General features: G+C 50.3%; 1 protein-coding gene across 7 annotated transcripts in view; it reads left to right on the top strand.

Annotated features, from left to right (window-relative positions):
* The window catches only part of PRKDC (protein kinase, DNA-activated, catalytic subunit), a 150,435-nt gene that overhangs the window by 101,879 nt on the left and 34,402 nt on the right, over positions 1-14,154 (top strand). For all 7 annotated transcript variants that reach the window (XM_027128148.1, XM_027128149.1, XM_027128143.1 and 4 more), the window contains 7 exons: positions 699-917; positions 4,200-4,312; positions 6,156-6,287; positions 8,021-8,200; positions 10,554-10,759; positions 12,622-12,760; positions 13,573-13,761. In XM_027128148.1, the coding sequence (XP_026983949.1) occupies positions 699-917; positions 4,200-4,312; positions 6,156-6,287; positions 8,021-8,200; positions 10,554-10,759; positions 12,622-12,760; positions 13,573-13,761 (1,178 nt within the window). The remainder of the gene's footprint in view (positions 1-698; positions 918-4,199; positions 4,313-6,155; positions 6,288-8,020; positions 8,201-10,553; positions 10,760-12,621; positions 12,761-13,572; positions 13,762-14,154) is intronic.

The following is a 14,154-nucleotide window of genomic DNA, read 5'->3' on the forward strand; positions in this document are numbered from 1 at the left end:
GAGTCCCGTGGGGACAGTCCTGGGGGTGGAGGTGCGGACGGCTGCTCAGCCAGCAGGCATGCTGGGCGCTTGGAAGCGTGGAGTCCGATGGCCGTCCTGTGTCCACCACAGCCAAGAAAGGGAAGAAAAGGGTTATTTCTGATTGGAGAAAGCAGAAAAAGTCTTAGTACATATACGTTTTGGTTTCGTTTAGTGCATCATGTTTAAAACCCCTTATTACCTCAGAAGCAAAGCAGAGCTGAACCAAATTCATCTACTGTGTTTGTAGTTCATTAAACTTTCTTTTCTCAAATGAGTCAGCTGGTTCCTTTGATCAGCAGAGTACAAGTTGTAGAGTGAAATCCCGAAGTGGTTTTATGTAAATTCTTTAGTGCTTTTCCTTCATGGGATTTCTTCACATTCTGTTGGTTCTAGAAATAGGAGTGATTTGGACAGTTAGTGTGGAACTTTTACGACACTGATGCTAGAAATCACGGACCTTAGTACCTTGTCGCAGACACAGTATCATTCTTAGGAGCAGGTGACATGTCTCCCGCTTCTCACGTTGAGGACACGGGAGCCCGCCGCCCGGGTCTTCCCGCGGGGACCTGGCCGGCTCCCGTCTTGGTCGCTGCTGCCAGGCGGCGGCCTCTGCTCTCGAGTGGCATGTCCCCGGCGTGTCCCCACTGCCCTGACGCGCCTGTCACGCCTGTTTGCAGGGGGAAGAGGCTCCTGCCACTGGCTGACCGGGGGCAGCATTGACCCGCTGGGGGACGGCTCGGCCCCCGCCACCGAGTCCTCGCCCTCGTCCTCGTCCTTGCTGTTTGCCCACAAGAGGCCTGAGGGGTTGCGCGGGGCAGCCCCGAAGTCAGTGGGACCCGACTTCGGGAAGAAAAGGCTGTGCCTCCCAGGGGACGAGGTGGACAACGGAGCAAAAGGTAGGCGGTCGCCGAGGTGTGTTGAAACGCGCGCCTCCGTGAGCCTATGGCTGTCCCCGCGTCCCGGCCCCCGCGTGGCGCCCAGCACTGTGGAAGCACGGTTCGGGGTCCAGAAAGTGGTTGAGTAAAGTGGGCACAGCCCCGTCGCTTAGTGACTTTCTGGAAGTTTAGGGGTCACAAGAGGAGGTAGGATGTAGAGGCTGAGCCTCAGAGAGTTGAGGTCCGGGTGGGGTGGAGAGGGGTCAGGCCAGGCCTGGGCGGTGGGGAGTGAGGACACAGGCGGTCAGCTCGGGGCCGGGGCGGGGGCAGGTAAGGAGGCTGACGGGGTGGGCTGGGGGCCCTGGGAGGAGCCCCGGCTCAGGCGGGGAGCCAGCAGACAGGCCAGCCGCCCCAGACTCGCGGGAAGCGATGGCATCCGCCCTCGGCCAGGTCTCTCGTGCGGCTTCTACAGCTCCGGTTGGCGTTTTTATTGCCCCTTTCCTTTGGGTCTCAGTCACTCTCTCTGGCTCTGCGTCCCCAGCCCTCGCCCGCCCTGCACCCACTTGTGGGAAGCGCGTGCCCTAGCCCTGGGCTCACGCACGTGCCTGAGCAGTTCACGCCTGAGCTGGGGTCACGTGGGCCTGTTTTCCTTTCTTGTGCAGTAATTTTTCCTGGGTATTAATGGCTACTTTCTTTCTTTCTTTCTTTCTTTTTTATTGACGTGTAGTGATTTACAGTGTTGCACCGGCCTCTGCTGTGCGGCACAGTGACTCGCTTACACACACAGATGCTCTTTTTTAATATTCTTTTCCGTTATGGCCTATCACAGGGTATTGAGTGTATGACTGTTTTCTTTTTCTTTTTTTACTTCTACCAACTTTATTTGCCAGGTGTCAGCCATTCAGGTTTCTAAACCAACAGACTTCTTTTCATATTTATATTTTTATAATTATGAAATATTTCAGATATAGACAAAATAAAAATAGTATATTTGACATCCCTGTATCCACAGCCAGGCTTTACCAAATTTAACTTTTGCCACAATTACTTCAGTTAAAAAAAAAACCCTAAAGAAAAACTCTCCCGAATTGTATTTCACTCCCCTCCATAATCTTCCCAGAGGTAATCTTCAATCCTGAATTTTGTGTAGCTCATTTCCACAGATAATTTATGTACTTTTATTCATAACTTATATTCATAAAAAAGTAAGGCATTGCTCTGCATGTTTTATAAAATATTATAAAATGTTTCTATTTTCTACACGCACACTTTTTCTTCAGTATTGTTTATCCATATTGATACACCTGGCACAAGTTTATTTTAAATCATTGCATAGGATTCAGTAGAATGAATATACAAGAGACTGTCAATACTCTGTTTATGGACATTTAGGGTTTTTTTTTTTCTTTTCTTCCCCTTTCCTTTTTTTTTCTTTTCTTTTTTTCTTTTAGCTCATTATTTCAAACAAAGTTACAGGAGCAGCTTCTTGTGTACATGACTATTTTCTTTAGATGTTTGGCTTTCTACATATTTGTCCCCTAGTGTCCTCTGTGTTGCACAGCTGTTGTCTATGTGAAATCTCCCTTGAGCCTCCGAGTACTGCGTCCAGGCTGCTGGCCCCGGACTGTCCTTCCTCGGTCTGGTCCTCCTGGGGGGCACCTCCCCAGAGACCTTCCAGGGTAGGGGTCAGCACGGTGGCTCTTGTGACGTGATGCTATTCACTGCTTTGCAGGCACTGGTGCTTGTGGGGACAGAGCTCTGGGCTCTGAGGAGCCTGGTGTGGCCTCGTCATGGTCCTTTGTGAGGACAGGGTATTTACTCTGGAGATGCTCTCAGGATCTTCTCTTTAAGACCAGTTTTAGGAAACGTCACAAAAGGGTCCTTAGGTGCAGGTCTGTTTTAGTCCATTTTCCTGGGCTGAGGAAGGCCCTTTCAGGCTGCTAACTCCTGTTTCCGGTTCTGGAATATTTTTGCTTGGGTGATTTTTTTGTTTGTTTCGTTTTTGTTTTTCATTGCTCTAGACATTTTATTTTATTTATTTTTTAAAAAAATTTATTGAAGTATAGTTGATTTACAACGTTGCATTACTTTCTACTGTACAGCAGAGTGATTCAGTTACGCATATACATGTATGTATATGCGTTCTTTTTCGTGTTCTTTTCCGTTATGAAAAGGGTTCCGTCCTCTCCCGTGGATGATTTTGATGATGATTTCCAAGTGTCAGTTTTCTCTTTTTGGGATTCTGTTTGACTATCAGACCTAATGGATTATCCAATTTTCTGTTTTTACCCTTTTTAAAAAATATATTTTATTTATTTATTTATTTTTAAATTTTGGCTGCGTTGGGTCTTGGTTGTGGCATGTGGGACGTTGAGGCACACGGGATCTCTTGTTGAGGCGCGTGGGCTTAGTTGCCCACCCCCCTGCCCCGACATGTAGGATCTTAGTTCCCCGACCAGGGATCGAACCTGCGTCCCCTGCCATGGAAGGTGGATTCTTTACCACTGGACCACCAGGGAAGTCCCTGTTTTTACCCTTTTCGTTCTGTATTCTGGGGCATGTCTTTAACCTTATCTTCTAACCTATACTTTCAAGTGATGGCATCCTGTTTTTAGTTTCCATGAGCCTTTTTGGTCTCTGGCCATCCCATCGGTCCACTGTTGCAATATCTACTCTGCTCTTTCTGATAAATGATCATTTTTTGAATTTCTTTCCTAGACGGCCTGCTTTCAGCTTTTGCTCTTTTGCTATAGTTTGGTTCTGTTTTTCCTATTTGAAGCTTTCCTCAAGCGACTGGTGACTTTCGGCTTTTTGCTGTGTTCCAGCCAGGGCGATAAACAGTGTCTGGAGTGGTAGCTGCATGTTGGGTGTGTGCTGACTGGCCTCCACCATGGCGCAGAAGCCCCCCTTTTGTGCTGGTTGGTTCCCTAGAGGCCAGATCTCCACCCTCCTGCCTGCAGGCCCAGGGCCTGGTGCCGGGGCGGCCCCGGGTTCCAGGAGTCCTCACAGCCCCCAGGGTTTCTGCCCCAGCCTTGCGTCCCCGAGCCCCCTCCGCTGTCCCCGGGTGCTGTCTGGCCTCTGCTGGTTCTCTCCGCACGGCCCTCGGTCGGCACCGAGGCGGCACGACTTGCTGTTCGCCAGCTTCCCGAAGTGGTCAGCGGTTTCCTGTGCGGCTTTGTTTTGAGAACAAAACTAAGGGGAGGTAAAAGATGGAGCTCAGAGACAGCCTCGCTTTTGTGTCAGGGATTCTGGGGAGGAGGACAAAGTCGGCCGCGAATAACCAGCCTGTTTTCTGTTCTTCAGGTCCAGACAATCGGGCAGAAATATTGCGATTACGCAGACGGTTTCTAAAGGACCGAGAAAAACTGAGTTTGATTTATGCCAGGAAAGGTGTGGCTGAGCAAAAGCGAGAGAAGGTTTGTGTCTCTTTCTAGCATTTGATCAGAAATGGCTGTTGTCTGTCAGAGGACGTGTGCCAAGGACACAGGCTCCCTGTCGGTCTAGAGTCCGACTGTGGCGGCAGCCCACTGGGGGTCCCCTGAGCTGCTGCGGTCCGCCCTCCCCTCGGGGGCTGCTCTCTCTGGACAGACGGGCTTTCTCCACACGGTGGAGACGGGACCGCCCGTCCCCCTGGGGTCCCGCCTCCCAGCTTCAGCCCCTCTCGACGCCGAGGCCGGAGCCCTGACCCAGCTCGGGACCAGCAAGCCGTTGTGAGCAGGGGGTGTGCTGCTGGAGGTGCCACGGGGGTGGGCGAGGAGAAGGGCTGGGGCTGAGCTGCCCGCTGCAGCCACGCGTGTGGCACGAACCGGTGGCTGGACGTTCCTCAAAATGTGGACGTGACGGGAGAGTTTGTGTAGCCCTGGCTCCAGTGCGAGATACAGATCAGTGATGATGCCCAGCTGTTACAGGGCCAGATTGTGAGTGAAAGCCCTGTCTTGTTCTAACTCAGCTTAAATCCTCAGCCACTTAACTTCCAAATTTGAGCACGGGGTGGTCGAATGGTTCCCCTGGGTCTCCTGTGGAAAGAAAACGTGCTTTCACCTCCCTCTCATCCCTGTAACTGTGGCAACCAGCGCAACTAATGCAACACTTCAGGCCTGTCGCCCACCCCATTCCACCGGAGGCGTTTGAGCTGCGAGCCCCTCGTTCAGTCTGAATCCTGCCTGGGCTTCTGGGGAGCCAGGAGCGGGCTTGGGGGCATAGGCACTGGGCTGACCCCCGAGGGTCTCAGGGAGAGGGTGGGGATGACCCGCGCTCGGTGTTGGGCGCGCTCGCCAGCTGGGGGCGTGTCACCTGAGTGCTTGATGGCAGAGCTGTGGTCCGGTGCGTACAGCAGACAGAAAGCAGGGGCAGCACCGGAAACTAACCAGGAGATGAGCACGCTGGGGAGCCTGTTAAAGAGGCCGGGGCGGGGGGCTCCGCAGAGACGGTCCCTGCGGAGGGAGCAGCTGCAGAGGTGCGTTCCCGGCAGCGTCGCGTGGGCCCCGTGTGGGGAGAGCAGGGCCGGCAGGGTGGGGCTCATCGCGAGGTTTGTCAGACTGGAAACACAGCCTCTCGTTTATGGCTTTAAAAAGTTTTAAATCAAGTTCTCTGATTTCAGAGAAACTCAGATTTCTTTGTAATAAATATTTAAATAATCTTCACTGTTCATCTGACAGTGGTTTTTGTTCTGGATTTATCATTTGCCAGACTGGTAAAGCGTAGTGACTAAACCGTCTTGGTTAGAAATTGTCATTGATTCACTTTTTTTTTTTGCAAGAGATTTTTTGATGAGGACCATTTTTAAAGTCTTTATTGAATTCATTACAATATTGCTTCTGTTTTCTGTTTTGGTTTTTTGGCCACGAGGCATGTGGGACCAGGGATCGAACCTGCACCCCCTGCATTGGAAGGCAAAGTCTTAACCGCTGGACCGCCAGGGAAGTCCCTGATTCACTTTTCTGTTAGTGGTGGGCGCTGACAGTTTCATAGCTCACACGCTACTGGTATTCTTTTTTTTCTTTTTTTTTTTGTGGTATGCGGGCCTCTCACTTCTGTGGCCTCTCCCGTTGCGGAGCACAGGCTCCGGACGTGCAGGCTCAGCGGCCATGGCTCACGGGCCCAGCCGCTCTGCGGCATGTGGGATCTTCCCGGACCGGGGCACGAACCCGCGTCCCCTGCATCGGCAGGCGGACTCCCAACCACTGCGCCACCAGGGAAGCCGGCTACTGGTATTCTTAACTGAGAATTCTAATCCTCCTCCGTTGCTAACGACTATAGGAGATGAAGAGTGAGTTAAAAATGAAGCACGAGGCCCACGTCATCCTGTACAGAAGTTACCGTCGTGGAGACCTTCCTGACATCCAGATTCCGCACAGCAGCCTTATCACCCCCTTGCAGGCAGTGGCCCAGGTCGGTGCTGGAACCCACCTCATGCTCGCAGGGCAGCCTCTGTGCAGGGCAGAGGTGCTGATTTGTCCCACACGGTGGGCTCAGTGAAGGGCCTTGTCCCGAGTCATGGCTCTGCCGCTTCCTAGCTCTGTGAGACCCTGACACGGGGTACCATCGAGACACTTTGCTCTGGGCCCAGTGTCTCTGTGTGCCAGTCACACACTGAGTCTGTTTTTCTCACCAGTAATGTCAGTGGGAATGAAACAGTGTGTAAGTTGCTAAGTCACTTAAATCATTGATTATACAAAATCCTCTTTCGGGGGAGGATCGAGAGAGCGACAGTGGGATCAGTATCCTTCTCTGGTAATTCTCTTATTAGCCGGGGACGGGGAGTACTTTTCTCAGACATTAGGGGATAAGTGTACTGGGAGTGAGTGAAGTTTTCTCACTGAATTCTTTGACAGAAGCAGGATATTTATCCCTGCAAAGTCTGATTAAGGTTTCTTTGACTTTAATTGAAGTACTGTTTATAATCGAAGGGTATCATGTATATCATGTAATATATGACTATGCTATAGGTGCTGAAACATGATGCCTTAGCACTTAACTGGCAGTACTAACGTTGATGATAGTAATAGATTATGTCTGTGTAGCCCATTACTGCTTGGTAAGATTTTTGTTTAAATAATTACAGAGTGACAGGAATTTGCAAAAATAGCCCAAGTCCTGCGTCCCCTCCCCCAGCTTCCCTCCGTGGGGACGGCTCACGTCACCGGAGCACCTGAGTGAACCCCCAGTGTGACCAGATCACAGACGCGCGAGTCCCACCACTTCGCTGCAGCACTGTTGTGTGTGTGTGTGTGAGGTTCTGGGCCGCTTGTCCCACGTGCAGATTCACGTGTAGAGGAAGGAATTTGTGCACAAGAGTCAGTGGGTGTAGACGTGGAAGCCCCCTGACAGACTAAGTGGACCCCACGTAGCAGAGTGAGAGGCCCACCTGGCAGTAACCGTCTCTGTGGAGTGGAATGACGGGCAATATTTATTGTCTTCTTGTTTCCTGATGCGTATTTTCTAAAATTTTATATAAGAACCATTATGACTTTTTATAAGACAAATACGTTACCTAAAATAGAGTAATGACCAACATAAAATAAAGAAAAATCAAATTATAGTTTTTATTCAGAAACAGCTTTTACCAAACAAAATAATTTTAAAATTTTATTTATTCTTGCTTTCATGCCTTCATTTTAAAAATGTAGACGCTGCCTGCTGGGAGCCATTCTCAGCACTGGGGTCTGTGCCCGGGGACAGTGGGAGGGACGGGCTGTGTCCGTCAGTCTGGCCACCCACCACGCAGGACGGAGGCGGCTCCTGCTGGCGTCAAGGGATTAAATGGCCACGGTGACGGGGCTCTGGCCTGTCGTCTAAGCTCAGGGCCGTTTTCCAATGTCTCCAGGCTGCTGTCAGTCCCCAGGGACAGCCCTGTGTCCCCCTGGCCCGGGGCAGGGACCCGCAGGTCCAGACTCACGCAGGACTTGAGCCAACTTCTGAGTCTGTACTCTGGGTCCGGAATCCGTGCCATCGTGCCTTTTATAAGACGTGTCAAACAGATGTGCTGGGTTAAGTTCTGAATCCTCCCCGTCGACGGCTGCGGCTGTCGGCGTGGCCGTGTGGGCAGCGGCTTGTGTGTTTGGGTTCGGCTCCGGTGCTGTGGGTGAGTCACCCCGTCTGTGCTCCTCCGGAATGTCCTACAGAGGGATCCGCTCGTCGCGAAGCAGCTCTTCAGCAGCCTGTGCTCCGGGATCCTGAAGGAGACGGACAAGCACAGGACCGCGTCTGAGAGGCGTGGCGCCACCCAGAAGCTGCTGCAGGACTTCACTCACTTGCTCAGCACCACCTTCCTCTTCTTCCCTCCGCTTGTGTCCTGTATCCAGGTGAGGCCGCACGCGCACTGTCTCCCGCCCTTCACACGCCGGCATCTAGCGACTCCGTTGGCTTCTTAGTTGAAACGAGGGTTTTAACAGAGCACGTGTCCTGTGATGGGGCCGCTTCCTCCCAGATGGTTAGACGCAATTTATTTGTATTAAAAAAAAACTTACATATGATGGAGTGATGAAATCAAACTTGACATAAAATTGTTCAGGTCTTAAACCAGCCAGTCCCCTCAGTGTTCTGCTCGCACCTGCGTGTCGCGCGGCGCCCAGTCCTCCTGCCGGCCTCTGGGGACATGGGTGCAGCCCGTGCCTGGCTGTGGGCAGGGGACGGAGGCACAGGCGGGCTCGGGCCAGGCGGTGAACAGGCAGAGGCAGAAGGGCACGAGGGCCAAGTGATGCAGAAGCCCGGGGTGGTGCAGGCTGAGGAGAGGCAGGTCGGCAGGCCGCCTCTCGGCCGGGGTGGGCTGTGCACTGTCATGGGCGCTGTGAGGCCGCCCTCAGAGAAGGCTTTGAAGGCTGTGCTCTTCGAGCAGAGAACTAGTGTAGACAGACTTTTGTAGGACTAAACACACTTACTGGAAGATTACTCTTTCATGTAAGAAATGTTTTCTTTGCTGTTCAAACCATGGATCGTTACAAAAGTCCCTAATAGAAAATCCGTTGGATTCATTTCAGTATTTTTGTAACTAGTTATCTCCCTGGAGTAATTTAAAAATTACATTCTTTAGTGTTATTTATCAGTAGCTTTGGTTTGCAAACTGATTGGGTAATAAATCCGGAGATGAAGTACTTAGTATTCTTACTTCGTACTTTTTTGTTGTAGCGTGAAACTGTTAATACAGTTTGTTTTTATATACTCTATTTTTATTGGTTTATAATTTACAAGTAGAATTCCTTCATTGGTTTTCTCCTGGTGATGCCAAAGACAAGACTTGAGAAGTTATATTGAATCAGCCGGTATTTCAAAATAAGTTTCTCTTTACATTTTATCCCGAAGCAATTTTGATTTTTAAAGATTTAATTTTATTTATTTTTTGCTGTGTTGGGTCTTTGTTGCTGCGTGCGGGCTGTCTCAAGTTGCGGCGAGCGGGGAGCTACTCTTGGTTGAGGTGCACGGGCTGCTCATTGCGGTGGCTTCTCTTGTTGTGGAGCACGGGCTCTAGGTGCGCGGGCTTCAGTAGTTGTGGTGAGTGGGCTCAGTAGTTGTGGTGCGTGGGCTCAGTAGTTGTGGCGTGCAGGCTCTAGAGCGCAGGCTCAGTAGTTGTGGTGCGTGGGCTTCTCATTGCAGTGGCTTCTCTTGTTGCGGAGCACAGGCTGTAGGCGTGCAGGCTTCAGTAGTTGCAGCACGCGGGCCCTGGAGCACACAGGCTTCAGTAGTTGTGGCTCACGGGCTCTAGAGCGCAGGCTGAGTAGTTGTGGTGCACGGACTTAGTTGCTCCGTGGCACGTGGGATCCTCCCGGACCAGGGCTCGAACCCGTGTCCCCTGCATTGGCAGGCAGATTCTTAACCACTGCGCCAGCAGGGAAGTCCTGCTGTGTTGTTCATGGAAATAGAATTTTGTTTGGATTTTCTTTCCTGTACCACTAGCTCCTGCTAAGAGTGACAAGCATTTTTGCTTGTTTGCTTGCTTTGGAGAATCTGTGTTCTTCCAAGACCCCTGGTGTCGAATGCAAGTTGGCTCGGTGGTAGCCGGTCAGTCTCAGTGAGGGTTCCGGGCCCAGCAGCTTCGCAGGGCGGGAGGCAGGTGCCCTTCCACATGTCCATGCAGACGCAGGTCTGTCGTCATGAGATGCTGTCCTACTAGCCATACTGTTCTCTCTATTGGTTTGGGGCTCACTTTTCGTTATTTTTGCGTATACAGAACTCTGAAATTGAGAGTTACAAAGTAAAGGTCAACATGATAATTCCCGAAGCCCTCCATTCCGTGTTGCTGAGCACGTGAGCCCCCGGGGTGGGGAGACGTGAGGAGGCTGCCAGGTAGTGGGGGTGAGCGCACCTACTCTGCAGTGACTGGGTGTGCGATCTTTGTGTCTCAGATGCTCTCCTCGTCTCTCCAGGGTATACGTTCCGGGAAGCTGCGGTTGTGGTCTGGACATACAGCAAATGTGTAAAACTCTCACTGTCCTCTAGTGACATTGTTGCTCTCAATTAATCCTGGATTGGAAGTGTGCAGTAAGGAGAGATCATTTCCTCCTCTGAGCAAGTGGGGGAAGGCTTAACAGAATCACACAGAGGAGCTTGTGCTTTCTCCACCACGAATGTCAGACCTTCGTGCTTAGCAGAACGAGGTCCTCGCTGGCAGAGGTGGCTGGGGAACCGTGGGCTAGAGGGCTGCTGTGTCTGTCTTCGCAGGAGGTCAGCTGCAGACACACCGACCTGCTGAGCCTGGACCCGGCCGTGGTCGGCAGCGCCGGCCTGGCGGGCCTGCAGCAGCCGGGGGCCATCCACCTGCTGGAGGAAGCGCTGCTGCACCTGCTGCCCCAGGATCCTCCTGCCAAGCGCGCTCGGGGCAGGCCCGACCTCTCCCCCACCGTCGGCAGATGGATGGAGCTCGCCAGGTACGCCTGGGCCCCGACCCCACTGGGGCCGAGGCCGATATATCTGATACAGTTACTTCGTTTATTTGGGAAAAACAAATTCTGTTTCGGTTACGTGAGGCTTTATCATAAGAAAGCCAGTGCCTAATTCTGAGGATGCTGGATTCGGGTGAAATTTCACTTGCGCTTCTTTTCTGTAACACTGGTTTTTAGGTCTTCGGGTTCTGGGTGTAAGAGTGGAAGTGAGAGCGGGGTTTCTTGCCTCGCCGCTGTTGCATGGTCGCTCCTGTCTCTCTGAACTGAGTGCCGTGGTGGGTAGCGAGGCGCTGCGCCGGGTGCCGGCAGCAGCACAGCGCGGGTTAGACACCGCCAGCGGCGCGGGCGGCACCCTGGGCAGGAGGAGGGGCCTCTGCGGGGGCTGCTTCTGCCCGTGGGCATTCCTACCCTCTTGTGTCTGGCATGGCCATGGGCAGTAGTGACGCCTTGTGCGCTTGGGAATTTCAGGGAGCAGAGTCTCGGGTCTTGGGTGTTGTCTGCATAAACGAAGCGCACAGCTTTTAAGGGCCTAAACTTTTAAACATTTTTTTTCTAGCTTTATTAATGCTTCCTCACACTTTTTATATTACGTTTGTGCATTCCTTTCAAACAGAATTTTTTTTTAATATTTATTTACTTTTAATTGTTCATTTGGCTTGTGCCGGCTCTTCGTTGTAGTGTGCGGGATCTTTAGTTGTGGCATGCGAACCCGCTCTTAGTTGCGACATGCATGTGGGATCTAGTTCCCAGACCAGGGGTCGAACACGGGCCCCGTGCATTGGGAGCACGGGGTCTTTGCCACTGGACCACCAGGGAAGTCCCACATCATTGTTTTGACCACGGTACAGCGTATGTGGTCCAGGGACCGGGGGCCAGTGTAGGGTGGACCTAAGGCTGGTGTGTTTTCTGAATTCCTGGAGAATGCTGGTAGCTTCGTCTCCTCTTGGACTCCTGGGCCGTGGGCTATTTTCCCACCTCCCTACCTCTGCCTCTGATTTGTTACCTTTAACTCCCCATGAGCAGGGCAGTAAGAGAGCTATAGCTATTAGATTTTTTTGATCTAAATTTGGAGTCAGTGGGCTCTGAAAGAGAACCCGTGGGGCTTTTTTGATGTAATAAACACGTGAAATTTCATACCCAGGGAAGCACCAAACTCAGGAAGACCAGGAGGGGAGTGGTCCTCAGCTCGGTGGTCAGGCGACTGCAGGGTTAGGAAGAGAGGACATTTGTGTGGAGACTCAGAAGGTGGGAAGAAGTCTCTAGAGAGAAGGGAACGAACTTACTGAACACTTGAGACTACCTTAAAGGGGGAGCTTGGCTGACGGACCAGCAGGTTTGTGTTAACGGCAGAGATGAATGCTCTAGCCCGTGTCCAGGCTGTCAGTAGAATCGAGAAGACCATAGAACGTGGAGTAAAACGTGGCATCTCTAGGACCAGGACTAATTTACCTGCTTTGGGGTTCTTAACTACATTCCAAATTTTAGGACTAGACAAGGATTCCAGATAGGTTACCACAGATAAGAGCAGTGTCTCAGCAATGAATTAACACAGAACAGGCGCATTTAATGAGTCAACTTACGCATTGTAAACCTGTAATTTTCAGATTTTACTTCAAATGCGCTGTAGAATAACTCCTGCCTTCAGTACGGCTAAAGTAGTAAAACTTAATGGTAACTTCAAAACTTTTAAGATTTCATATTTTTACAAAACAAGAATAACGTATCTTTTTTGGTTAATTATAATATATGACATCTTGATTTAATATCATTTCATTAGAGTAAAGACTTAAAAAATACTGGGGCATTCATTGATTTGGACTTTTTTTTTCTTTTGGTTTGTTTTATAGGCTGTACAGGTCGATTGGAGAGTATGACACCCTCCGTGGTATTTTCAGCAGTGAGATAGGAACAAAGCAGATCACACAGGACGCGTTACTAGCAGAAGCGAGAAGTGATTATTCTGAAGCTGCGCGGCTGTATAACGAGGTAAAGTTGATCTCTAGCAAGTGCTAGTTGCTTAAACACTTTTGTTCTCTGAATGGAAAAATTGTTAGCTTTAGAATTTAGAGCTTCAAGTATTTCAGCTTTTATTCCTTAGAATTTACACAAAGATTAGCATCAGAAAATGGCTTCATAATAACCGCATGTGAGCTAAGTATTGTTATCCCTTACTCTTTTTAAGAAAACATCACTGAATAAAAGAAAGCATGTTTTACCAAGTACGATAAAATTGTAAGATGTTACTTCAGTATCTGGTATTATGTAATTGCCATTTGAGTAGATTGTGTTCATTCAGGAAGTAAAAAATTTATAAAGAGGTAGGTAAGAGTTGGTTTTGGGAACATGACTGAAGTTCAGGTTTGTGTTTGAGCTACCGGTGGCCGAGTGTGGATGTGTAGCAGGTACATACTTGGAGTTCAGGTCTGCGGCCTGTGCGAGAGATCCAGGTGGTGGAATCTTCTGCAATTTTCTGTAAACGTCTTATTTTCTAATTTTCATTCTAAGAACTCTGTAAGTAGTAAATAATCTACAGTATTTACATCAAATTATGGGTCATTTAAAGTCTTCAGCTTATTCACTGGCTTCATTGTTAAGTTTCCCAGAGACGTGGTTCCCTCTTGGCTGGGGTTTTTAATACTCATTTGACTATTAGATTCCACTCAAGTTACTCTGTTTTCCCTTTTTTCTCCTCTTGTCATAAATCTGAAAATGGTTGTTCTTAGTACGAATGTTACACAGCCTACAGTGCAAATGTTTTCACTTGTACTGTTTGCAACTTTGTAAAATAATCTTACCAGGCCCTCAATAAACAAGAGTGGGCAGACGGTGAGCCCACGGAAGCCGAGAAGGACTTCTGGGAACTTGCATCCCTCGAGTGTTACAACCAGCTTGCCGAATGGAAATCGCTGGCGTACTGCTCCACGGCCAGTGCTGACGGCGAGGGTGCCCCAGATCTCAGCAGGATGTGGAGTGAACCCTTCTATCAGGTGTGTGGGGTCATGTCTGAGGTCACGGAAATAAATGTTTTAGATGGTCAGGTGTGCTCTCATTAGTCAGGTTGTTTAGAAGTGTTCAAAAACAGGGCAGTAGTTGTGCAGCATTAGGGTATTTATACGACCAGACACCCCCCAAACTGCATAATAAACTGCTCACTGCTTTTAGCTCAGCCTTTCAGAGTGAGCGGAGGCCTTTAAAAATGAACGTCAGCATCCCTGGCGTGACCACCAGGAGAACATTTCCTGTTGTGTCTGCGCGGCATTGCAGTCTCGCTGGGCCCGCCTGGCCCGTCCGCACTGCTCTCCTCGGCTGTGCCTGGAGGTCCCTCTCTTTGTACCAGACGTCCAGTTGTCTTTCAGCTACAAGTAGTTGCCATTTTCTGT

This window comes from Aethalodelphis obliquidens, unplaced genomic scaffold (genome assembly GCF_003676395.1).
Source record: "Aethalodelphis obliquidens isolate GAN/ISIS:26980383/991018 unplaced genomic scaffold, ASM367639v1 scaffold33, whole genome shotgun sequence".
NCBI classification, from domain to species: domain Eukaryota; kingdom Metazoa; phylum Chordata; class Mammalia; order Artiodactyla; family Delphinidae; genus Aethalodelphis; species Aethalodelphis obliquidens.